The sequence below is a fragment of the Siniperca chuatsi genome, linkage group LG12 (assembly GCF_020085105.1).
Source record: "Siniperca chuatsi isolate FFG_IHB_CAS linkage group LG12, ASM2008510v1, whole genome shotgun sequence".
NCBI classification, from domain to species: Eukaryota; Metazoa; Chordata; class Actinopteri; order Centrarchiformes; family Sinipercidae; genus Siniperca; species Siniperca chuatsi.
In genome coordinates this window covers 2766094-2793779 of record NC_058053.1, presented here as the reverse complement: position 1 = coordinate 2793779, position 27686 = coordinate 2766094, and the positions used below count along the sequence as shown (strand labels likewise).

General features: G+C 41.2%; 1 protein-coding gene across 2 annotated transcripts in view; it reads right to left on the bottom strand.

The window, feature by feature from the left end:
* The window catches only part of gli2a (GLI family zinc finger 2a), an 88056-nt gene that overhangs the window by 52525 nt on the left and 7845 nt on the right, over positions 1–27686 (bottom strand). The window contains exons 2-3 of one of the 2 annotated variants that reach the window (XM_044216611.1): positions 20741–20871; positions 15905–16041 (exon numbers count right to left, since the gene is read on the bottom strand). In XM_044216611.1, the coding sequence (XP_044072546.1) occupies positions 15905–16016 (112 nt within the window). In that variant the 5' untranslated portion in view covers positions 16017–16041; positions 20741–20871. The remainder of the gene's footprint in view (positions 1–15904; positions 16042–20740; positions 20872–27686) is intronic. The other variant, XM_044216610.1, reaches the window with a different exon arrangement.

The following is a 27686-nucleotide window of genomic DNA, read 5'->3' as shown; positions in this document are numbered from 1 at the left end:
TTGACACGATGCGGATAGACCTTGTCTACTTCAAGTCCCTGGAGAAGAATATATAAAGAATGTGGACTGTCCAAGTTATTCATAGTGTTCAATAGGCTCTGTCAAAGCTAAGCAAAGCTGTTAGTGATCACAAAGGATCTACCTGTCATACCAGATACTTTAATTTGGTGATTAAACAATTAATGACAAAATGAAATTACTCTTCTAAATATGTCAATGGGGATGTAAAACAAAAGGGTTATGTCTGCCTTCACAGCTTCCACTTTTTATATGGAACAAGTGAAAAGAAACTGACTCATATTAGTCATTTGGATTCCCATTGACTCATAGTATACATTCCCTCTACATCTGGACTACATTGTGTGTTAATTGGCTCTAAACTACGAAGATATACCCTTACATTATTTCAGCGAATATGCCAGAACACGCAAATGTCAAAATAAAAGAATCCAATTCCACACTGAGGCATTTGATCAAAAAGTTACAGGCTGGTTCGGGGGGGATGAATGGAAATGGCGATGACAGTGATACAATCAAGTAGTTGATAACTCAGCTAAAGCATGCAGGTTCCGATTTAGGTCTGAACTCCCTATATCCCTGGTCCCCAATGCAACCTGAAACTAAAAGAGAAGTAGGCGACTGAGCTCTGATTACAGAGATGAGAGCCTCATTTGTACAAGAGTTGAAAGCACAATTTTTGTGCATGTGAAAAGGAAATTCAGGCAAAGTATTACTTCATGGAAGATAGGACTCAATATCAGTGTCAGAGAGTGACAGATGTCTTATTTTCAGTATAAATTACTAAAATCTAAACCTAAAATTTATTTCATATACTATTCTATAACTATTCAAGTACCATTTTCTTTCTTACAGGGGCACTCGATGTTAAACATGAGGGGTAGTTTCCAAGTTGTGTATCCTTGGTGTACGCCTTTAAAAGGTCCAGTGTGTAGGATTTAGTGGCATTTGAATACTGCTCGCCTCACCCTCCCCTTCCAAGCATGTAGGAGAAACTACGGTGGCTGCGAAACTCACGAAAAACACGAAAGGCCCAATCTGGAGCCAGTGTTTGGTTTGTGCGTTCTGGGCTACTGTAGAAACATGGCGGTGCAACATGGGGACCTCCGTGGAAGGGGACCCGCTTCCTCTGTAGATATAAACAGCTTTTTCTAAGGTAATGAAAACACAACAATTCTTATTTTCAGGTGATTATACACTAATTAAAACATACTTATGAAAATCATATTCCATTTCTGCCAATAGCTCCTCCTAGATGTTACACACTGGAGCTTTAAGCCTGTTGTCAGCAACCGCATCATTATTTGTGACATAGATGTTGAATAATTTCAATCTGCGGCATCATACCATAGACAATTCAAACTAAAACATTTTTACATTCTAATTATAAAATCTATACTGTATTATTATAACAGACCCATGTTTGGTGACCCATACTTAAGAATTCTGACTATAGACCTTTGTACTGTATAACTGTACTCTGTCATTGAGCCCATTTCTAGACTGAATTACTGCCAGAGAGCTTCCATCAACATGCAAAATGAAACATTTGGGGAACAAATTGAAGACACTGTCAGTTAAGTATTTCTTGTTCAAACTTCGACCGTGATGATAACAGTGGGATTTCGTCAAACCTTGACATTTTGGAAGGCTAAAATAAGATTCCCGAAAATGGGAGCGAGTTCCATATGCTATCTCAGTCTTAGTGACGGTGCAATTGAGTGGCGACATGGTGAAGCAATTACAGTGTGGACTCGCGCCAAACTCCAGGCTCCAGAGCAAATCCAGGGTAGTCTTGTACGCTTATCTTGACTTGATTCAAAAAGGAAAAAAAACCTTGGTAAATTTTTCCAGCCTGTTTCCAGCGCTGAATTCCATTTATTAAACCTAGAAAATGTTGTTGTTTTATACGTCTTAGAATGTCTGATGTAGAATCCCCAGAGGGAATTGTTGCTCAGCTTTTGTGTACTAAACAAACAAAGAGTGACTACTTATCATATAATTATTTCAATATTTAATTTGGTCTTCCCTTCAATAGAAACAAACAAACATAAACCATCTGTCTCCTTAGGTTGGAGATGGTTTTCTTAGAGTTTAGGCATTGTGGCTTTTGTTTTTGCAAGGCCTTGATTAGAAAGCATTTTCCCTTTGCCCTGCCTCAAAGCACCAATCTAAGAGCACATTGAAGTTTTAACAGGTCCTGCCTGGCTCTTGATAATGATCCACATGTGGCACAGTTGTGATGTTCATCAACCAACTCTTGTTCTTTCTGTGGGGAAAGGGTGCCACATGCTGCCACTGTATTATTCTTAATTTTCTCTTTAAATGCACCACATTTAGCGCTCACAACAAAACACCATGTGAAGTGGCTCTGTGTGCTGTGGTTTAGGAGAGGGGGAATGAATCATGACTCCAGCAAAGGCAATAAAAACGGTTGTGATTTTGGCAGCTTCAGCTATCTCCAGCGTAGAGTTTCATAGAGAATTTATTACCAGTACGCACCCACTAGTTTCCTCCCATCTCTCTAAACCCACCAACACTTCAGCACTGTTGTTCAGCCTGCGTGTCTCAGGTAGCCCATGAGATCTTTTCTGTCATCCACCCCAAGACTGTTGTAGCAAAACGTGCAGGCTGTGGAGGTGAAACACACCAGCTGCATACAAAGTACTCGTCGTAATACTACTGTTTTCAATGTAAGCCCACACAACATTTGAGATACGTTTTCATGAGATGCACCATGTCAGAAAACACCACTGTCCCCCCATATTGGTGACAGCATGTCTTCTTGTGTGGTGTTATAAGTGTCACAGTGTCTTTGTTGGTGTATTGCTGCACATCTTGGCATGTTACCGCCACCTGTAGATCAGTGGAATAGTGTGAAACCATTGGCTGGACGGTGTACGCATCAACTGTGTGCATGCATGTGCATCCTTGTGCACACACACACACGAGATAATCAAACGGGGACCCACTTATAGAAGAACAGCTCCATAGCATTTCTGGAGGTCTAAAACTTCACAGGACCCTTTAATTAAAAGGATTAGTTAAAGACGAGGGACCATATGAATTCCAGCATGCACGTCTACCTAGCCAGTGTAGGTCTAGAATGATGGGGAGACCAAGCAGGAAGGGAACCATGAGTGAGTGTTTGTTCTGTACAAAGACTCTTTTTAAAGCAAACCACTCTGCCACAGGACCTATAGAAACAGAGCTCTGTTTCTATAGCGATAAACCAGCCCAAGCCATCTGATCTATCCCTGTCAGACCGCCACTTGTCAGCTCCTATTAGGACCAGCGGTTGCCTCTGCTTACATGTGGTACCCATCACCCAAGACCATGAGGTAGCAATCCTGTTTGGCTGCCGCAGCGCCTTGCCCTCGGGGATGTTCGGTTCACTCAGTCCTGGGATCACCTCAGGTTATATGTGCCGTGTTATGACAGCCTAATGGTGCTAGTAACTGTGTGGCAGTAGAGAGTGGGAAGGGAGGAGGAGGGAGAGAGAAAGTTAGAGAGTGGAAGAAAAAGACGGGGCTTAATAAGTGTAAAGATGCTTGTCTTTCACAAAGATCAGAGTTGTAGTTATGTCTATATTAAGCATGGGTGGAGGAGGGCAGAGCAAAGGAGGAATATTGTTGCATTGGCAGCTTTTAAAGAAACAATGAGTTATTAGCATTAAATGCATTGTAAATTTTGATTTGAACTAAAATTATGTCCAAGACTATCTTAAAGTTGGACAACACTGGCTTCTACACCTCCAAAGTTAAATCAGAATGTATTCAGTCTGAGTCCTTCAGCAATAATTTTATAAAGGAAAATATTTGTCAGGGCGTTCTCTGCTGAACATGAGCCTACAGAACGCCCCCCCCCTTCTCCCAGTGGAGACTCAAGAGTGGCAAGGGCAACACAAATTGCTAGTGTGTAAAACATACCAGTGTGTAAGCTGAAACACAAATATAATCTTTCTCAAACTCTTTACCATAAAAATACAGCAAGAAATGATTGATAAATATGTTAGTTTTGTAAACTTTTCCCGTTGGCAGTCCAGCCGTGAGGAGAGGTGAGTCACCCAAAATGAAGACCTTTTATTATTGTTGTTACTCTATCTGCCACAGCCAAGTTCTGGGGCAATTACACTGTCTCTACAGCTATGACAAGCTGCCGAAGCTAAACACTAACCAGTGAGGATAACACACTCTCTCTCTCTCTCACACACACACACACGATATGCACTAGGCTTATTTCACAAAATCACAAGCTGTCTAGTATTGACTTAACTTAAGGCACACCTGCAAAAACAGCTCTATTGCAGCTTCCTTTGCAAGAGTTGGTCAGTATATTCTAACAGTGCAGTAAGACACCTTACAGGATACTAAACAAAGCTTTCACAAAAACCTCAACTTTTAGCATGCAAACAAGAACAAAAAAATGATTGGCCTGATTCAATAAAATGCCAGATCTCTTGAGATTTGTGTAGATGCTCTAATGGATTAGGGAGAGCCAGAAAAGTGTGAAGCATGAAGCAAGGATTTCCTTTGCTTTAAACTGGAACAATATTTGTTTTATGGTTGTAACTAATGATTATTTTCCATCATTGACTAATCTGCAGGTTACTTTGTCAATTAATTGTGTGGTCCACAAAATGTCAGAAATTTTCTGTCGAATTACTAATTGATAATCTACCAAGTGTTTCACCTGTAATTTGTTCGAGATAGTCTCACCTGCCTTAAAACACAACTTGCTCCCAGAATTTTCCTAAATCATGTGAAAATGTCTTGAGAAAAATAATCTCCATTAAGGTTTTTGGCACTTGTCACTTCAAGTTAAACTGCATTTAAAAGAAGTGAAAAACCCAAACCCTTGGCACAGTTCTTCAGACTGAAAACACACCGTAATAACTTGTTGATGGTTAGTTTTGCAGTATCCATATATTTGACCCTATACACTTCGCGGAACATTTATAACTTTGGTCAATATTTGCTCATGTCTTTATGTCATTATGGCTTACTTACAGTCTGGATGTTAATTACCAAAGTTGTTATGAGATTGCTTTTGCATTAAATGTTCCAAAAGCTGGGATGATTTTATGAAGTGATTTCCAGTCTGTAAAGAGTAAGGGTCCCCTGGGTTTTGGCAGCTTGTGCCAACCCCCCAGTAGAGCTGGTCTGGCCTCACGCAAGTAAATATTATTTGGAGAGGAGCACTAATTGGCAAGCGCCCAGACTCCCCACTAGTGCTAATGAACAGGCAAAATGGCCACAGCAAAGGGGGGGGGGTGAGAAATCCAGATCGAGGCTGGGGAAGAGGGGGTCCAAAACTCACTGAGGCTCTCTGTGAGCCCTCACCCTCTGTCCGGGGCTTAGGGCTACTTCCTCCTCTATAATTAAGGGGTTATCCCCCTGCACAATGGAGAAATTAAACAGTAAAACCTTGCCAGGTAAATTACTGCTTTTCCTGGGAGTTAGAGGAAGTGTCTTGATATGTAAACAATACCCCTTCTTCAGCTGAATACCCTCTCCTCCCTCTCTCTCTGTCACCCCCTCCCTCCCCCTGCCTCCCTCTTTGTTCCGTGGGAATTTCAGATGGGCCAGATTCTCTCTAAGACTACAACTCTGCTGAATAAAGAGGATTTACAGTACCTTTATCACTTAAGCATCTCAAACCTGTTTTGCCAAAGCTAACACTCAGAGAATGTGCACTACACTCGCAGATACACACACACAATTCTTGCCAGTGCACATGTTTAGAAAATGTGTCTTTCATTAGTTTTAGCTGAGCTACACATGCTACTACACTTTTTGTCCATTTATTATAAAGTCAAGATGGTGACAAATAAATATGACTGTGATGTACGAATGACCAAGCTATCTGTGGATATAAAAAAGTACCCTTGGGAGGTGTGACTGCTACGATTTGCTGTGCATTTAGGAATGAAATTGCTTGAGTGTGCTAACTGAAGAAGCACCATGCCACAGCATGCCAGACAGTAATATCTTTTACCATGACAGTTGATTCCAACCTTATAATCTGTGATAAGACAACGATGTGGAGACCGGCTGCGTTAAGCCACCAAGGTCAAGAGGTGATGTCGGACTACACATCCACACTAAACTGGCTAAATTTGAAGATTCTGTCCACACTAGGACTTCACAAAGGTTGTTCATAAAGCTCTTTGTCCACACTGAAAGTCCTGAACAATAGGAAGACAACTAAATGTCTTTTTCTTCTCCTTCTTTCGGTCAGCAAACAACAAGACTGTGCATCACAGCCAACATCTGGGAAGGAGTGGGACAGACCGGGTATTCGGCGGAGTCTCCGCTGGTTAAATTGGTAGAGAAAAATATCAGCTTAGTGTGGATGGAAGGACAAAATCTAAAGAAAAAAAGACACGTTTTAAAATTTAACCCGCTTAAGCTGGATTTATAGTTGTGCATTAAGGGGTTATGTGTAGCTATGGCATAGTGAATGACAGTACTTAATTATGGTGGCTGGTCTCATTTTCACTAAGAAACTCAGCGGACCTTCCCACCGTCACTTGTATCACAAAGTAAATGAAAGAATGTAAACACAGTTACTGTGGGGAATATAATTACAGCACAATATGGCTGGATCACATACAATATATCCATTTAGTCCAGCGGTGGCGCTATCAACAGGTGAAATTCTACCCTGAATTATAAATCAAAACTTACACCATAGGTGTCTGAGGCCACAGTTAACCCCTTGCGTCAAATATAAATACAGCTTTAGTGTGGATGTACTCTTAAAGGGTATTGCTGGGTACATGGTGAACGTGTGTGAATGTAAGTATAGGGTTGAAACTAATGATAGTTTTCATTATTCAGTAATCTGTTCGAAAAAATGCTCATCTGAAAATCTAATCTGAAAATTACCAACACAATTTCCTAGAGCCAGCTTGTCCTCATATTGCCTGTTCTGTTTTGTTTTAGACTAACAGTCGAAACACCACCAAGTATTCAATTTACAATGATAAAAAACAGGGAAATAAGCAAATTGTCCCATTTGAGCAACTAGAACCAGAGAATGTTGGGAGTTTTTTCTTGATAAATGACTTAAATGTAAATGTTTGACAATCTTCTGTCACTCGACTAAATCGTTTTACCACTGGGTTTGTGGAACAAGCGTGGAATAGTGGAATAAAGCATGGTTTTCATTTCAACTGAAGTATTACTGTGCTGAGACAATTCGATTGTCTCTTTCTGAAACAACTTCTACAAATCATTGGACAAATTCAAAATGTATATGATGACGGTGGTCAAGCTGACAAGCGGTCTGCTTGCGGTCCTGTGCACGTCAGATCCATGTCTGCCGTGAACATGCCTGTGTTCGCTGCTGCCAGGGGACGAGCCCACTGCTCTTTGAAGCCACAGCCAAAAATCACCTGGCAAACAGAACACAACAGGCCTCCACGCTATACTAACACGCACAGGCTTTCATTCAATAAACGCTTTTCATTCATAGACTGTTTGTTAGACAGCTGCCTCCCTCCACTTATGTAATGAAACCAAAGTAAAGTGATGAACCTTGCTGCATCGCAAAATGAGGATGTATAATTGTATCTTCATAGAACAAAACTTTAATTCAGGAGTTATGGATGTTTATTTGACAGAAAAGAGTTTCAGAATATTCTCATTGTTGGTATCTATGAATGAATGACTTTTAACACCATATGCATGAAAGTCAAACTTGTCTAATTCTTTGTTCGCCTGCAACTGGACCAAAACATCACACGTTGCCTCGTGAAGAGGCTTCTCATTTCCGCTCAGTTCACATTTTCTCTTAGCAACATTTATCGCTCGGTGTTATTTATGATTTCTCTATGAGTCTCAGGTTGCCTTTTAAATCTTTACATATCCTTCCCAGTTTAAAGTGTAATCACAAAAACAAAGAAAGTCATAATGACTCTTTATTCAACTGTGTTTTTATATTTTGCAAAAACTACTTTGCTGTATGTTTACCACCACCTTCATGGATTGGACTGAGGCCATCCAAGCTAAAAATGGCCCTAAAGTAAAAGTATCGGCCAAGGGGCAAATGTAATGTTTGGGTAAGCTGAAATGAGGAGAATCTAAGATGCAAATCTCAGACATCCTGTTTCTAGAAACGTAGTGGCTTCTTTCAAACCAAAAAAAATCTACCCTGCCAACCCCATCCAGGGATAGCACTCAATCATCTGTTGCAACCCAGCTGTTACAGAACGACTGTCTTTATTCTCGTTTCTCCCGGCATATTTCCTGCAGCTGTATGATGAATGACATTACAAATCAGTTTTCCATATGGCAGCATTTTGTTTGCTTTTTTTTCGAGGGACCATGACAACCATGCAATGGCCTTATGACAGGCTTTGCTGTGATTACAGAGCAGTGTAACTAATAGTAGCATAGTCCTGAAGCACTTTCTCACAAAGAATATGACACTGTAGCAAATGGATGCTTATGGCTGGCTGAAAATCCTTTTTTATCCCGGAGTGCTGGATGGTTAAAGAGGAACAGTGCAGGAAAACTAGACTCTAAATGGAATTCCTTCTCTATTATGTCTGACCAAATAAATTCAACTTAAAGTTCACTTATCAGAACGTACAACCGCATCTCACAGTCTTCATTAGGTGACATAAATGTGATATGTCGGTCATGTGATAACAAGTGCATGCTCAGCAAATGGAGCTAGCCCAGGTAGCGGTCATGTGATAACAAGTGGTTGTATATGAGTGGGGAGATCTTCCAGGAATAGTTGGGCATTTTAGGGAGAGTGAGATGAGAAGAGTGAGATGAGAAGATGGAGATCTCATGTCTGTGCATTAAGCACGGAGCTGGAGTGAAGACTGGAGGCAGGCAGGAACAGCTGGCTCGGCTCACTCCAGAGTTAGAAAATACACCTACCAGCACCTCGAAAGCTCACAAATAAACATGTATCTCATGAACACAAACACTGGCACTCTCACAGGGACGACAAAGACTTCCAAAAGTCACTGCGCCTGGATGTTATTTGCCAAGAAATAGTCCTCTCAAAACCACAAATTGTTGTTTTTACATTTCTATATTTATGTAGGTGTATTGTTTTTGACTTTGGACAGAGCTAGGCTTGCTGCTTCCAGTCTTTATGCTGAGCTAAACTAATCACTTCTGGGCTCTAGCGCCGTATTTAACACAGAGATGAGACTGATATCAATGTTCTCATCTCACTCTCAGGCAGAAATCGAATAAGCATATTTCCCCAAACCATTTCTTTAATCTGTCGCAGTTCAAGCATGGTCTTTGGTGTCCACTTGTTATCATGTGACCAACATTCCACCGAGGTCACAAGATGAAACCTGAGCCAGCTCCATTTGAAGAAGATGGTGAGGCGCAACTGAAATCTCTGTGTTGACCTTTGAAATGAGATGATTTTGTCATACATACTGCTTCTAATTTTTGACTTTATAATAGGTTTAACATGTAGTAAGAAATTCAATAATAAACTGCAAAAAGGAAGCAAAAATGATATGTTGGATAAGTTGGATATGTGACATTTGTTTGGGAAACCTTTCAATTTTTCCTCTCTGACCCTGTATTTCGGACATGTTAGGACAAGAGCCAGTGAAATGTGGGCAAGGACAGATTTCGTTTGCTATACCTATGTCCACTGTATTTACTTAGGCATCTGCTTATTTTGCTGGTCGCTTGGTTTACTGCGACTCGTCTGCGTCCTGTCCTTGGAATGAGGCCATAGGGGACGGCCAGTGTCCATAAAAGTATATAGTAAAAGTTTATTTTTTCATAAAGGTTTATGGAATTCCACCGCCTCTGCTGCAAACCTAGCCGCTGACTGGGCAGGATGGTTTGGTATTGTTTTTTGCCATGACCATTTTAAAAGTTTTAACCCAGTTCATTTCACTTACACTGGCTGGCAGGTGATATGTATGAACAAGTCTGGCTCTATATGCCTCAGAGCTCTCAGTGATGCTAAATGCTAGCAGAGGCTGGAGAGCAGCAGCAGCAGTGAAACCTTAGATCTGTAATTACAAGAAGCAGCGTTTCCCTCTGGAGGAATTTCACTGATGGCAAAAATCTATTTCCTCGTCTTGTCTTCTGAGGCAGCTACAACACAATTACACCAGGCATTAATTGTAAAGACACTGACTATCCACTGGCATACTTGGGTTGAGACACAACTGAACTGTGGCTGTTAAGAGGAACTTAAGAGTAGAAGTCTGGAACATTTAATAAAACGCACGGACATTCTCCCCTGGAGAAATATATGTTGATTTAAACTTTCCGAGGTGTATATTGTTTTATATATTCTCGGCTGATGCCTGAGTAACTGCAGACATGCACTTCTTATCATGGGTGAGTGGGCTTTTTTGCTTCGTGCAGCACTGGGATTGATTCTTTTCCTCCAGCAGCGTTTCTACGAGGGCGGACCACAGCTGTGTGTGCAGGCGACGGGGGGATGGTGGTGGTGTGGGAGGGGGTTAGAGGATACGAACCGGAAGAGCGTGACCACAAACTGTCTGCCTCTAGACCAACTCAGCCATAGGAACAAGGCCTGTTTACATAAGCGCCTCCCGCCCGTGTTTACAGCTAGCACACATTTTTGTTTTACCACGTCTAAACTCCTCAAACGTTTATTTTGCTTCACTTGAACTGTGAGTGTTAGGGCTACATTAGCGGACGAAAGTAGCCGAGGCTGGCAGACTGGTGGCTCAAGTCTGATGGATACTGAGGGTTACACTGGGTCAGGGAGATTGAGGGTTCACACCATAGAAATGCACGGGCATGGACTTTCAACAACTTCTTTAATGAAATGCGGCGTCTTCCTGTCAAAAGAAAGCGGTTGCCTGAGGCGACACCTTAGAGGAGAGAGCTAGGCACCTGATTGGGCTGATTCTCATCATTTCAACAAACAAAACAGGCAGGAAGTGTCTTAGAGGCAGTGACATGGATTACACCCTGCATGCTGGGAAAGAGCTTTCTGTTTAAGAGAGGATGAAGCACAAAAAGAAAAAGGGAAGTACAAGCCAGGGAGAAGGGAGCGACTCAAGGGATGGGGAGAGAAAGCTGAATGACGGGGTGTTGGTTAATCCCCTAAAGCATCCATATATTGCCTCCACCTCCTCTCCCACTGCTTGTAAATGGCAAGGAATGTAACATGTTGTCTTTGGGCCCTGTGTGTAGACGCCTCTGGTACAGAGAGATTTATATTCGCAGACATTGCCCAAAGCATACCAAGTTGCTTTTTTAACTCTGGAGACTTTGAAGCAAAGGCAGAGCGTTCCAAAGAAACAACCAATATCAGAAATGTCCTCTCATTTGAGCCTGATTTATGTTTCATAACCACATTAGAGACCTGCCAAATGCTGTCAGTCCTCTTTTCAGTCAACATACTATAGACATTGGCTCAGAAAATACAATTTGAAGAATAGGCTGCTTAATATTTGCCTTTATGACTATCTTCTAAGCATTCACTAAAATAAACATTTGTCTTGAGATATTCTTTTTCAAAACTAGGAAGACAAGTCTCTATAGTGCTTTCAACTTGTTAAGAATTCCTCTGAACTCTATGGTTGGATTCAGCGTGGGGTTTCTTTGCTTACTTATTTCAAGTAAACATAAAAACGAATCCAGGGAACTTATGTATAATTTAGTTTTAAATAAAATATTTAAAAAAGTTATGATAATACATGTATATTACTCTTCAAAACCCTTGTGAACAATTGCTACTGATCACTGGAGGAGAACCACACTGCCTCCTACTGCAGTTCCCTTCTCTTAGTATGTAGGCCAGCTGTGATGAGAACGCCCTGTAATGAGTGATGATAAAGGCAGCAACTTCAGCGAGTACTCAAGTCTCAAAAACCTGTGTTTTTGGCTTTTACACAGCAATCAGCAAGGCCAAAAAACAATGAAAACACAAGATGTCCCCCTTCGGCTTTCACTTAGCATCTAATCTTTAAATCTAGTCTTGGCCAGCCAGTGAACAAAATGCAACTCTAGATAAAGAGATAAAGACACAGAGAAAGAGATGCAAAGATGAAAGCTGGGCGGGGAGTTGAGGGGTGCACTGGAAAGCAACCGAGTTAACTGTTTAAAAAAGCCACATGAATTATTGCAAGCACTGATCTCTGTAACCCAGATAGCCAGTCAGCCATTCAAGTATTTCAGAAAGGTTTTTTTCAAGCAGGCTGTGAATGAAAAAAAGTGGATGTAATGTTGCATTAGATGTGTCATGTCCCAAGTTAGGGCACATATTGGACATATCAGGCACAAAATCTAGGTGTAAACTGACTCTGCAGATGATGAAGCTATAAGTTTGGTAAGAGAAGGCCATAAATTGAAAGTCATTCCGGGACAGAAACAATATCGGCCTCTCTTGAAGACATTCTTGGAGGACAGCAGTGAGTTCCTGATAGTGTATGGCTATAGACCCTGACAGGAAAATAAACAACATTGGGACTTGGTCAATAGGCCTTCCTGTAAGCTTGTTGCTTGCAGGTCTTCTCAAGTATCAGGAAAGGCATTATTGATATGCTGTTACAAAATGTTACTGTAGATGACACCTGATAGAGCTGATTCTTTCTCAACACTGGCAATACGAACGTGTACTTTGGGCTGTTAAAAATGAAATTCATAACATGTTTGGAGGCTTTAGGAGCCAGGGGAGGTGTTTCTTGCATGTATAGCCTTGTAACTCAATCTACAACATATCTTTAAATAGGAAAAATACATAAAGTTGCATTGTGCTGCACACTTAACCCACAAGTTTGTGTGCCTTGGTCAAAGTACAACTCACTCGTCCGGATGTTACGGAGTCTCATGGCCACTGTGAAGAACTACAGTTTTCTTTTTTTTCTAAGTAGAATACTTCAGGCATCAGGAGGTGAATTATATGATTGTTTCAACTAAGCTGGAGGGCCAAGGAGTTAAATTAAAAGGGGGCACAGTGTGGCATGAATGCGGTCATCCCTGCATAACCCTGGCCACTGAGCCCCAACCCCCACTCCACCTCTCACCCGGTCTGTGGAACCACAGCAGCGTAAGAGCAAAGGCAGAAATCTCTTTCTCAGGAAGATTAGTGGCTGTCCCTTTGGAGTAGGCCTGTGGACGGGGAGAGAGCTAGAAGAGGCGGGGGTCTATTTTTCTCTGGGACATTTTTCTCTGTGGGGGGTGGGGGCGTGACCCGCTCCAGAGCACCCTCCAGAGAAAGGCCCTGTGGCCAGTGCGGAGACCATTGTGGAGACCCTCCATCTAAGACTTACCCATGATGGCCATGATTAACACATGGCTATGCGCTACTCCCTGCGAGAGTAAATATACCAGACTTCTCCTCTTCATCCATCTGCGCTACTGTGACCACTCCACTGAGTCTTGTGGCTGATCCATTTTCATGTGGAAAAACTGGAGATTGGGTGATTTAGTGCTGTATTCTTGTTTGATTACAAGTGAGACAGCAAGTGTTGACAAAGGTGAGGAATTTTATTTTGTGGTGCCTCTCATTGGCATCCTCCTTAGATACATCAAAAGTGTGAATAATTATCTGTGGACTATGTGGTTTTTTATGCTGAAGAACATCAATCTCCGTCGGGAGTTCACAAGCTACGGCCATACTCTAAGAAAGATGAATATAGCACACTGGTTAGGCAGAAGTAATCAGAGTGTTACCAAGCTTGTCTGCTCCACTGGCCTCGTACAGTCAACACCAAAGTGAGGGATGATGGAAAAATTCTCTTTGGCAAACTTTCTCAGAATATAATAAGAGTCGTAAAACAACAAGATGGCAGATCTGTGTTTGAACCGTCGCTCTTCCTCAGTCAAGGCCAGGGGAAGACAGCCAAATACAGCACATCTGAGCGTCCACATGCTAGTCTTTGGTGTGACGTAAGGAGGGGAGGGGGGGGGGTGTGCATCAATCACAGGTATTCCTTTGAAACCATGAGATGTTTTACAGTCCTGGTAGCGGGCACCTAATCTGAACACATGTTACTCTGACATGGTAAAGCACAAGCCTACACAGACTCGTAAATCCTGAGGCCTGGGAGTCAGGTTGCGTGGCGAGCCTGTGGAAGCACGTCCTGTAGCCGCGAGACAGATGCAGGCTGTCACACAAAATGTGGGTGCCCATTTAAAACCATTAACAAGGCTCTGAGAAAGAACCCTGATTCCTATCACATGGACTGAACACGACATGACCGGCATCCCTGGCCTCTGTCCTCTTTCCTCTACTTCCCCTTGGACCATGACACACACCCTGCACTAATGGCCAGACACACTTCCATTATGTCTTCACGCTCAGAGACACAGACAAGTTCAACAGGGTAAGGCATGTCTCCATGAAACACAAGCGAAGTGAGCTCTCCTGAAACAAGTTATGAGATTCGTGGCCAGCTGACAACAGATTAGGGTGAACAAGATGTTCTCGGGATGTTTCTGCTTAAGTTACACTATTTTTATTGCACAGTTTCATTTTCAAGATTAAAAACTATAATGTAGTCTGTATGGTTTGGAGTACTTTGCAATTCCATTTCAAATACAAGAAAGCTGAATAAAAGAGGACCTTTAAGAAAGACAGTTTGTGACATTTTACAAAGAATATTTCCAAGCTACTTGATTTATTCACATTTGCCCCATATTTTTGTTTCCACATGCATAGTAATTTGAGAACCAGTTCAAATAAAAAGAAGGAATAATCAAATTGAAAACAAAAGCAGAGCATTAAAACTATCTAATGACATACTAATGTCCTACTTTTACTGTTCCCCTGTGAGACAAAGTGAGCTTTGTGATGGCAGGCCACCAGGCCCTTCATTAAACAGTAAAACTGCTTGAATGATATGTTCCTGCAGTGGCCCCTCAGATGATGCCAGTGTGTCTTCTTGAGGGGTTTCAGTGTCCATCAGCCATCTCCAACAGCAGGCGTTAGTAATTTATAACACTGAATACCTCAGAGGCCCGAACAAGGTCCTCAAACCTCATTATGAGGAGTTTTCATCACACATTCACTAATGAAAACATGAGCTCTCATCTTTTAATGATGACCTCTTTATAGTGGGAATCTTGCACACCCTGCACCCTCTGTGTTACCTCACATGCACAAATAACCCGTGATGGAGGCAGACTAGTGGTGCAAGGTTATGAACATCCCCCACAGCCTACATGACACACAATGCTCGTAAATGACTGAATAATTCATATCATGGCAAGCACAATATTTTCTTCTTTGCTGGTTTGAAAAACTTGCGTCCTCTTTGTGGAGGTGCCAGGGAGGGCGCACTGAAACGTCCTAGTTTCTCACCCTGCATCCCTAAACAATTAATGCTCATGGCTCCTCTCGTGGCAGGCCACCAAGCCCATCATTAAGCACAAATACTGCTAACGCCACAATGTCATTCAACATCTTCTTAGCATTTCAAAGTTGCTTCCCTCCTCCCAGCCTTTATCCAAGGCCTCTGATACACCATGTTGTCCACTGCTATGCCAGCCGTTTTTAGTAATTCATGAAATTTACACTCGGGAGGTGAGAACAAGGTCTTTCGACCTCATTATAACATTTTTTCATCACCCATTCTCTGACATCTCTGAAACATGTGGCCCTATCTCTTGGTCTAACTCTTTTCATGTGCCACCCAGCTACTTCTGTGAGTAGCCATAATGTTTCAGTATACTGCACTGTACCTGAGTACATGACCCTACAGAAAAACAAAAGGATACAGGAGTGCTACTAGCATTTAAAATGAACAGAGCTGAAGTGCTGCTGGTTTCTCACCAAATTACTAAATGACCTTACTGACTTTTATTCTGCAGCTATTATGTGTAATACCTACTGTATGTCCACCCTATGTCAAATATCTAGTATAAAGGGTAAATGAGAAAAGAGCACTGGACAATAGCTGTACCTCTGGTCAGAGTGGTAGGCGAGGGCTTCTTTGGGATTTCTGAGAAGCTGCTTCCATCCAGACCTGAACCCTTACACTCCTTCTCAGTGGCTGTTGGAGCTGAAGTCTCCATGCTGCTCTTCAATGTCCGTCACAACCTGGAGAGGCAAGAGAGACACTAATGTTAGGTAAAATATTTGATATTGACTGTGGCCGTGCAAAAACTGAAGTAATGCATTTTAAATCTCAAGCAGCAAAAACAGTGGCTTATTTGAAGCAATGACAGTGAGAAATGAATAGTTATCAGTAGCAGTGATCGCCAACATGGCTGAACACAGAGCAACACCTATAGAGAGCCAAAGCGGTTCTGTTCCAGAAGTACAAAACTTATTTAAAATCACACTGACATTTGTAATGATGCACATTACAGAAAAACCATCCTTGGAACCTAACCTTACTCAACAATATGTTGTGTGGTTCACTCACTGTCTAGAAAAAGATTTTTTAAATAACAAAAGCTGGAAATATTACATTTGTGTTGGTGGATATCACGGATATGGAATAAACCCAGTTACGATGACACAAGTACACACACTGACACGCAAGTAAATGTTCATGGGAGCTGTAGTTTTTTGTATACTAACAAATTAACCGCTGAACCTTGTTAATTTCAGGAAGGTGTCACCTTCTAATTACAAGTGCTGTGGTACATATTCATTTACCTTTGAATATGGATAGTGAACCCCAGAAACACGTTTAATTTTTTACAAAGACAGATTACAGAAACCTCGGTAAGAGATCGCTTTGAGTCAGACGCCAGTGGAGCAACGGCTGGCCTGGAAGTGATGTCAGGATGTCTGCTAACTATAGAAACTTTCTTAGAACCAGAGATGTGAGTCAGGAATGCTGAAGATAAACACTTACATCTGAAATAACATTTGTATTAAAAGTCTTGCTTTTCACCCACAAAACTGCTCGTACACCTGACATGGGCTTGCCTTCAGCAAGGCATCTTGACAAACACTGTGCTAATAGACAAAGGTAATAGTACACCACTTTGCATCTTCACACATTCCTCTCCTTCTCATTTAAGCTAAATATAAAATCTAAAAAAATATTTTTAAATGTTTCAGTTTTTTGTCAAATACCAGACCATCTAGAAAGTAAGAGAGTAAAATTATCCTTTTTTAAAAAAAAAAAAAAATGTAGTAACAAAAATTGTATTACAATGTTTACACTGTGATTTTTCCATAGGTGTCTATGTATTTATTCTGTCAGTGTAACTAACGTCAGGTCAGGCCCTAAACACACACACAGGTTTCTCAGTTTGATGTAATGAGTTCACAGTGCTCTTATGTTCCAATTGTAAACGCGAGTGGACCTTTGCACTGAGGTTTTAGCTGTACACACTGTGTCAATACCTCCTCATGTGTGAATGGCTCGATGACTTGGCAACGTGCCACTTGTTTGACTTGGTGGGACCTACAAGATCATCCTCTGCCCAGAACAAACAAGACCCAGTCCCGGCCTGGGTCTGAGAACTCCTTCCACACTCTCCAGCTAGCTTGTGGTTATTGCTTTTCCGCCTGCTTTCAGACACTGACGAGAAAATGTCTGTGTGCTTTGACAGAATGCTGAGATGACATTATGGCAAGACCAAGCAACTGGATGTAATCAGAGGCGGTGACTTCATATTTCACAGGTGCGAGGCAAAGGAAATCTTTGGAAAAGTGAAAAACACATCATTTTAGTATGCATCTGAATGCTTTGGGGGCATCCAAATGAAGCACTTCAGTTCGCTCCTCACACCTGCTGGCAGCTATGGGAAGTCAGCTGATTAAAACTTTACTCAAACATACCAAAGAAACAATTTTGCAGTCTCAAGTCTTATAAAACAAGTGTTTACGACTTGACGTGCCCAAAGGACACAAACAACAACGCAATCTAAATAATACATACATTTTCACTGCTGATTTTTGGCTGTTAGAAACACCACAAATTTTTTGAAGGATCAAAGGAACACATTAAAAACACACTCTTTGTAATACTAGAGGGTACGAGAATATGTAAACGCAAACACATAGTTATGAGTGCTGAAAATGATGTCATTCAAAGGAAAAAGTAATTGTTCAGTGATCTGGTTACCGCTAGACCAATCTCAGAACCCGTCGGCTATCATCTGACGATGATTTAGCCTCTGGGGACAACGGCCAATGTTTCGGGGCTTCTGGTGAAGCCAGCGGCCAAGACTTCCTCTACTGTGCGCCGGTCATTGTTTACAGTTCGATTAACAATCTCAAACTCATTGGCTATCGACTGACGATGATTTGAATGCAGATGAATTAAAAAAAAAGCTAATGAAAAGCTAATCTCTAGGGTTTCAACATTGATAAAAAGCTAAATCATCTTCAGACCATAGCTGATGGGTTCCAATGCATTCCACCTCTTTTGCTCTCCACACGGACTGTTTACCTGCATGCAACCAAAGCCCGCTCAAATGTGATTGGTCAATACAATTCAGACTACAAACAGACTGCAAACGGAAACCAGAACACTTCCAATACCAAAATCTTGTCCCTTGCCTACAGATTCTGCATTCATATGCAGATATCTGTTTATAGAGATTACCACTAGACAAATGTGTGAAATGCTTTTGGTTTCATGTGGATATCCAACATGTCATCCTTTATTGTGAGGTGTGTGTATTAGCAGCCATGTCTGTGACCCTTCGAAGGTGCCAGTCGCCTGTCACTGAGCCAATGTAAGCCGATTAGAGGTGGGTGACTAACAGGTTTAGGCTGCATCTGTTTCTTTTTTTCCTGGTGCCAAAACGTCCTCGAGTCTTGTCTTGGAGAACTCCGTCACTCTGACATCACCTTCGTGATAGAATTTAATGTGCTCTTTAATGGGCTTTTATCTTATTCAGAGTTGACCACAAAACAGGCTCTTTTTGGTAGTGGACCCGCTTGGCCCAGATAAGATGTGCCCATGAACACACCAGTGCTCACAGCAACAGAGTCTGCCTTTCAAGCAGCCTACCCCTTAAAAATAACTGAGAATCCTCCCCTTAACATTACCATCTGATGAACATCTGGCACCACATTAATAGCTGTTTCCATGCTTTTACAGCATGCCAACTATTTGCTTTCCAACTGCCTCTTAACCTCGAGCCAATATTTTGATGAAGAGAGGTATGGGGTACAAGCACCTGTAAAGGTCATTTACCTAAAAATGAAAAAGATACCAGCAGGTGCAGTTTAGGGGACTGATCTAAAAACTGTCCAAGTCAAACTGCTAGATTTGAGTTCATTTCTCAAGAAATGGCCCCAAATTCACCCCCTCCACCCACCTCTTTCCTTAATTCTGTGGAGCTGATACATTACCCCCACCCGGTGTCTCCCTACAGGCCAGACCCGCGTTGCCCCCGATGACAGTGAAGCCCAGCTCTGACAGGCTGGTACAGGTGTCAGGAACCAAGCGGACAGATGGCAGGGGCCAAAGGCGAACAAACAACAAGGGTGCACTTCTTTTCTCATCTTCTGGTTGGCTGGGCAGCCCGTTGCGGCACGAACAGGATAAGGCCCTCTCCCCCCACCCTCTACTTACCAAACCCTCTAGTGCCATGTGACCACAGGCTGGGGACTTCAGATAGCAGGGTAGGATTACCCCCACTTACAACACGCACAGTCACCAACTCCCAAGAAATCAGATGATTTCTCATTTTGCAAATAAATGTTAGATAAATAAATCTTCCCTTTTATGTTCTGCCTGATATATCACCTCTTTAACTTCTATCTACATTATGAAAACTTCTGTATCTGGTGTTTTCAAGACCGGTCACAGAAAGTGGCGTTGAACAGACAACCTCAAAACTCACTCACTTTTAAAACCGAGGGAAATGATTCCCCAGGATCGGCTTCATTGTTGTTGTCAAATGATTTTTGGGAAGTGCAGCTCAAAAACACCATAGCAATGTCTGTCTATAACAGCAAAATCCTAAAACAAGAATCTTACAGATTATTTAAATGATTTATTTAGTTCATTTCAATGCAAAGCTGTTTTTTTTTTTTTTTTGCAGGTAAGTCTTGACTAACCATATCCGAAACCGTAACCCTAAGTTTTACAGTGAGGCTGCTGTGTTCTAGTTCCTTCCTTCACACAACTAGATGTGTTCCATTGAGAAATGTCTTATTATCTTACAAACATTCAAAGTGAGGTTTGTTGAAGAGAACCTGTCTGTGTGTTTTCTTTTTTCCAAGTGCAAGACTGTCTTGTATTTAATAAATTCGACAAATTCTTCAATGCTGTTTTCAAACTCATTCTGCCCACACCAGGAAGACCGTGAATACGTTCTGGCTGAATATGAAATTGTTATATTTAATAATTCATTGCTAAAATAGGTAGCAGAAAAAAGCTGTTTTTTGTGCTGGGTTAATGCACAGGATGGCAAATATTAACAGTACAGAGAGTACAGTTTATAGGAGACATCTTGATTTTCTTCCACCAGCCATCACTCTGATGGACCATCCAGACATGCCAGTTAACCACCTGAGGCACAGGAAAAAGACTGAGGTAATGGGGAAAGTCACTGTTATGTTTTCTTCAGCCAAGGTCAGTCTTAAAATCAAAAGGGATTCAGATAATTCCACTTGTTTCCAGTGTAGAATCACTAGTTTGTACAGTTTTTTTCTGAGAAAATGCAGCTATCTTGAAACAAGAAAGTCAGAATAATCACTTGACCAATGAATTTACAGTTCAGGTCAGTAATTATCTTGCACCATTAGCAGATTTTCTCTGATTTAAAGAGAACAGTCTCCCTGCCTCGTCTTTTCTTCTTTCTTCCTCTCTTTAATTTACCTTCAACCCCCTCCATCTCAGGCTTGCAGGACTTTTGTTATGAGACCCGGTGTGTGTTTTTCTTAGCGCCTCGGTCAGTTTCAAGTGTTCTTCTCCTCCACTACCGTTCAACAGCTCCCCTTTCACCAACACTGAAAGGAATGCAAACACACATCAAAGGAGGCCCTCTCATTTTGAAGATTTCCAGGCTTTGCTCTTCTTACTTTCTTCCTTCCTATCTTTCAGTCAGTGTGATCCGTATGCTGGTAGGCTCTCTTTCCTGGCAGCGAACACACACACACACACACACACACACACACACACACACACACACACACACACACACACATATACACGGGTGCATACAGTGAATTCGCACACACACAATGACATGCTCACCAACTGCTGTCCCACACTCTGCTCACTTGGCAAACACAAGAGAGATTGATAGGTGAGGTCTCCTGCCCCTATGCCACCTACAGACCTCACTACTCGGGTTTCTAATGATGACACTCATGCAGGTCAACATAACAACCACCAAAAGCCAAAATATGGTTTGTTTTACATATTTTTGTGTCTTCATCACAGACGTGATGTTGACATGTTATTTTTGAGAACTGGTTGAGATGTTATCCTGCTACCTATAGTGTTGTGATCTGGTTTTTCACCAGTCTGCTCCAGAGATTATTTTGCTTTGTTGTGAGGCAGTAACCTGGTTAGTGACAGTGGTGGAAAGGAACTCACCTACTGCACTTACAGTTTTGAGATACTTGTACCTTGCTTAAGTATTTATATAATAATTCTACTCCGCTTGATTTCAGAGGGAAATATTTTTACACAACTTTTTAAAATTTCATTTATCTGTCATCTTTAATTACTAGTTACTTTGTGGGTTATGATTTTTTAATTACTTTATATTAACTGACGGTTTTATAGATATAACTACCCAACAGTATATAAAGTAGTTAAAATTAGCTCCACCTTGACAAGCTATAACAATAAAATTCAATGATACAATACAATTCATATACAATAAATTATTGTATATATAATGACAAAATAGGTTGTTTGGCATTGCCTTCCAAAATGACCCATACGAGCACCTTCTGATTTGGTGTCTCTTCTATTAAGGTTATGTTTAGGCAAGTAAACCTATGTGGTTAAAGCTGCTGTACAATGGATCAAATGACTAAGTGTAATGTGAAATGTATTTCTTGTGACGAACACACAGAGATTTAACACCCAATTTTGTTTTTCCCTTCCACAGCTTTACTGTTTTGGCTCTCATCACCTTTGTTTTTAAATATAGCAAGCAGCTGTTTTCAACAAAAAAAACCCCTCTAAAAACCCACCGTACATGACCTGCCCATCACCAAACAACACACAGACAAAGTTAGCAACTAGCTGGTGAACATAGTGGAGCATTTAGCAGCTAAAGAGGCAGATATTTACAGAGGCAGAGCTAAAAGGTGAGTGAACTGAACTGAATTAATTTAACTGAAGTGAATGCTAATGTTGCTCCATATCTGCTGTATGTGTAAATAGGCAACTATTTGCTAACAAATTTGCCATTCAACTTACTAAGGTGATCGTAGAAAAGGTTCCAGTCGTAGTCATCTGGACATTGTTTTCAGAATCAAGACGTTTCGGTTCCCATCTGGAAGTCATTCTCAATTGTGAAAATGGTCTGAGAACTCAGAAATTTAAGCTACTCTGTGTTGCTTAGGCCCTGTCCTCAGGAAGGAGTCTTCCTGAGTGTCTGCTGTTTACCCTGCCTAGTTTCACCTGAAACTGACCTTCTTTTGTTTGCATGATGGCCCAGTAATCAGGCCTATTGTTTTCTGGCTGCACCTCCCTCATCACTGTTAAATGTTTAATGAAAAAAAAAAAAAAAATTAATTTCTGAGTTCTCAGACCATTTTCAAAATTGAGAATGACTTCCGGATGGGAGCCGAAACGTCTTGATTCTGAAAACAGTGTCCAGATGACTACGACTGAAACCTTTTCTACGAACACTCCTGGACGAATGAGGGACTACACCGTCTTACTAAGGTGATGATATTTCAATGTGTTTACAGCTTGTTTCTGCTGCCCCAAAGTGGACAAAAAACACTTATTGCAGGTTTAAGGTTTGGGATGGACTGTGGTCATGGTTAAAAGAAACCAGCGTTGACTGTTTGTGTGCAACAAGATTGCTTGCTTTGCATTCCCAACCTCCTCCCATAGAGGACAACACCGTCTTGCTACTATTGCCTTTGCTTCTGACAGACAACAGTCACAAGAGGATTAGAGATGTAGATTCTTTGGAGTAGAGGACGGGCACACATTAAATAAAAGGCTGGGATAGTCGATCTTAATACAATACTCAAAGGAGGACAGGAATAATGATTACAGTGACTAGTAACTCTTTCTTTAGGACAGACTTGAAAAACTCCAAACCTGTCCTTTAAACTGTGATACATATGAAAAACATCCAGTCTTTGCACTGCTGCAACTCTTAATCCTTCAATCCTCCAGTTGCACCTAAGTGGGCAAAAGGCTAAAAATGATGATGTATGAAACGATGATATACTGAGGAGGAATGTTGGAACCGTCCGATCTAATTTACAGGTGGACAGGTGTGGGAGCGAGGGGAGGAGGTGGTGAGGGAGTCCACACAGGCTCCTTCTTTCACTGTGCTTCAGTTGTACCATCACTATATCCGGATCCAGAGAGCCCCTTGCATAATTCAGACAAAAACAGCTGTTTTTCCCCTCACATGGCCAGCCCTAACCACCCTGGCCGGACTCTCTCCGGTACCCTGTGACAGTTTCACGAGAAACCTTTAATTTAACTTACCAAATACTTCCTTCCTTAGGCATCACAGCAGCTCATTTTTAGTCTTGCTACACTACCTAACAGCCATTTGTTCAACACTGTTTAACGTAGAAACTTCATTCAGACTTTTCAAAAGGGAAGCAGAAAAAGGGACTTTTCGAACTCGTTCTATTTCCCACATTTTTGACACCACGAACACATCAATGCGTTCAGCAAAGTCCCTTCTCTCTCTCACGATGTAAAAAATTAAATTTAGGCAATATGAATTACGGTCTTAGAGCAATAAGACAGAGTTTGAGAGGTGCCTCTCAGCTTAATCTCTATTAAATGAACTGTCTGACTCAGGAGTCACTCAGCAGTTTCCATCACCATGGCAACCTTTAATTGCAGGTGGGGACACACAGCTGATTGAGACAGACATTTGACAGCTTCTCTGATCTCGGTGGTGTCTACCAACCACTTGATTGACATTTCTGTGAAACTCGTGCTATAAACCTTTTTCAACATTTCTCACAGCAGCTTCAGAATAGCACACACAGGTGATAACTACAGACATTTTAACTTTTTTAACTGTAACTACTATTTCAAGTCCTTTCATTGCTAAAACAAATTGTTTCATCATTTATTCCTTTCAGTAATGAGCTGGAGTTTGAGTCCCGCCTCTCATGTTAATCTCTGTCACATGACCAGTCTGAGCCAGGGGTAACCTGGATTTTCACTAAATATATATATATATATATATATATATATATATATATATATATATATATATATATATATATATATATATATATATATGGGGACACTTGAATGACCCCTCAATTCATTCTCTGTACACTTAAGCTCATATGAGTCCTTACACTATAACTCTCATTTCAACATATTTCATTACTTACACTATATGTTGCCTCCTTCATCCCTTTCCTATTATTCCAACTCTTCATACTCCTCCAGCTGCTCCTTCATATTAAGTTAAGCCAGCAATGCAGTTTAGCTGTCAGCCATTTATCATGCAGTGCTCCCCAGCTATACATGAAGCAGTACAGTACAGCTTCCAGCTTTTCAAGCAATGCAGTTTAGCTCCCAGCTGTCTATCCAGCAATGCAGCTCAGCAGCCAGCGATCCCACCGCACTTTCTTCAGAAATTGTATTCACTAGTTTTTAAACCACATTCTAAAACTTTCACCTTTGGTTTACCACATTTGAAACTGTATTCCTACCAACTTCCATCGTTCACTTCATCGTTAACTTGATTAATTTGATTTCTGGATAAAAAGAAGAAATATTAATAGGCGCCTTGGGTCATGGTGAGGTGAAAAAAAACTTGAGGATCTTGCAAGAACTATGCTCTAATGACTTTAAAATCGATGTAACACAAAGCTGGTTACAAACCAAGATCTACCTATATTAGATTTCTTAATCCTCCCTGCATTGTCGGTACTCCATTACAGCTTATAGAGTAGGATAAAATTGGTGTGCAGTTTCTATTCACCTTCATAAGTTGTATTTAATGTTATGGCACCCATACACTGGGCTTGTTTACAACATGTGCTTGGTAAAACCTTTGGATTTACCTGACAAAATAAATACAGATTTAGACTAAGTAATAAATCTTCAAACATTTTCATAATAACAATGGATCAAATGACTATGTGTCATGTGAAAGGTGTCGCTTTGTCGCTAAAAGGTAAATGAATGTTACACTTACAATTGCTAGGTTTAAAGACGTTTAGAGAAAACTACTAAACTCTTAAGAGCAGAGACCACTCCTTCCAAGGAAAGCTGGTAACACCAACAATATCTGACGTTCTGCCAAGAACGAAGAAGAATTTTACTGTATATCCTTTGCAAATGCAAATTGCCAATGTCTTAATTGGTGATTTTTACTTTGTACATTAGTACTTTCAAAAACTTTTCAAATCTGACAATCCAGCAAAATTTGCATGGTATCATCCCAAAGCAATTCATATCAGACTGAGAATGTTTTTGTTGTCAGATGATACACTGCAATGGACGGCAGGTTTCAGAGACCTCTGGAAGAAGACAAGTTTAGACTAGGACAGGGCACATTCTCTGTGGGTGAATCACTTGAAGTATATTGTGAGAGGTCTGACAGCAACACATTAGCCATTAGTCTGATTCAGAGGTTGAAACAACATCACTATAGGCTGTCACACATGTATAGATTCAGGTCACTCAAGTGGGAAGAAAAGTATTGCCACAATATGCTTTCTCAAACCAGGGTGCAGCTTTTCTATAGGCAGGCCTCTTAAGTGCTTCACTTGGCTCAGTAACTAAGGAAAATTTAACCTGTGGGTGATTCTAATTCCAATTAAAAATTATTTATCATATTGACCTAGAGCAAGATTGATCTATATGTCAGTCCTGTTTTTAATCATGTAATTATGTAAATTAGAACTTCTAAATCTCTACCATATTCCAGTTTTTTTTTTTTATTAATCTCCTGTCTGTTCCAAACCTTTACAATCTGCAGACTGCACAAGGGGACTCAAATCCCTTACCAAGGCCCAACCATCCAGTGGATTGCAGAAGATACAGAGTAATGAGCAGCTAACAACTGATGTAATATAAAAGGCATCTAAAACAGCAGAGAAAAGCCCACCCCTGAACCTGACCTTTCCTGCTTGTAAAGGCAATATCCTGTGGTAGATCTCTTCTTCTCCCTCAACCAACAGAAAACAGATGTGGAGCTCATGGCCTACACACAGTCCCAGGCAGGAAGGAATCTACATGGATGCAATTTGGGTTTTTTGTCTTCAGAGAATCAAATACCTACAGTGATGCAACAGTATAGAATACATTTACAAATTCACAGATGTACAGACAGGTAGGTATGGTTACAGGAGGATATGTGAAGTGCTGGAACAGTTAGTTGATTAATCAATTAGTCAATTAATCAATTAGTCAATTGACAGAAAATGTATGGACATTCGCTAATTAACACTAATTATATTTGAAACTGGGGGGGATGCTATTAGTTTTGCAGGTCATAACGCAAAGCATTGGATAAAGTGAAATATTGACTGGATGATGGCGAGAGGGGAAGGGTCAGGGGAACACCATGTGTGTACCAAATTTTATAGCAATCCATCCAAACGTTTAGAGACAATTCACTAAAAAACACAAATGTCAACCAAAAATTCAGGGGATCACCAAAATAAGTAGGTTTCGTCCTCTGGGAACCGTGAATGTCTGTACAAAATTTCATGGCAATCCATCCAACAGTTGAGATATTTTAGTCTGGACCAAAGTGGTGGACTGGTGACTGACATTAGCATCCTTGAGCCATGCCACTGATGTGGCTAAAAATGCTAAACGTAAGCATTCGCTGCTTGTCTCAGATTTATGTCTTTGTAAAGTGAAAAAAAGCAATTTCAATATGGAAAATTGTGATATGCATTTCACTATTTTTGAACATTTTATGTTCTGAACTTGTTGCTAATAAAATAATGAATGTTTTTATTGCTGGCATATCACAGCTGAATGAACACTAAACTGACCCTGTAACCATGTAATGTGTGTGTGTGTGTGTGTGTGTGTGTGTGTGTGTGTGTGTGTGTAAAAGTCACAGCTGTCACATTGCACACTGCTGAGTCAAGCCGGCTTCCTCTGAAGCATTTGGACTGGGTCATTCATTCTAAATGTGTTGTTAGCGCTCACTCTCGACTGCTTCAGCTGTCAATAACCTCGGCAACTACTTAAGCAAAACAGCTTTGTGTGTGTGTGCGTGTGTGTACGTGTATGTGTGTGTGTGTGTGTGTGTGTGTGTGCAGAACCACAGCGGATATGCCTACAAGCCAGCAAGTGAAGATTTGGCCAAATCAAAGTTGGCATTTGCTACACTCAGGTTTCACTGTGGTGCAACTTCCACAGTGTTGCGGTGAATTCACCACTCCAGTAGAAGTGCTTGTGATAGTTGACAGTCTGCGTCTGTGGTTGTGCATTGCTGGCCCATGTAAGCCAGCTGCTGCTATGTCCGAGTGAGATCTCAGGCTTCTCCCAGGAGGGGGACTTCCCTTGAAGTTTGGGGGGATGTCAGTGTATGTGTGTGTTTGTGTTGGCCAGGGACCTGTCAGTAGCAGCTGTCAGAGCACGTCACCAGGTGAGATCTTGCGGTAATTTTTCTCAC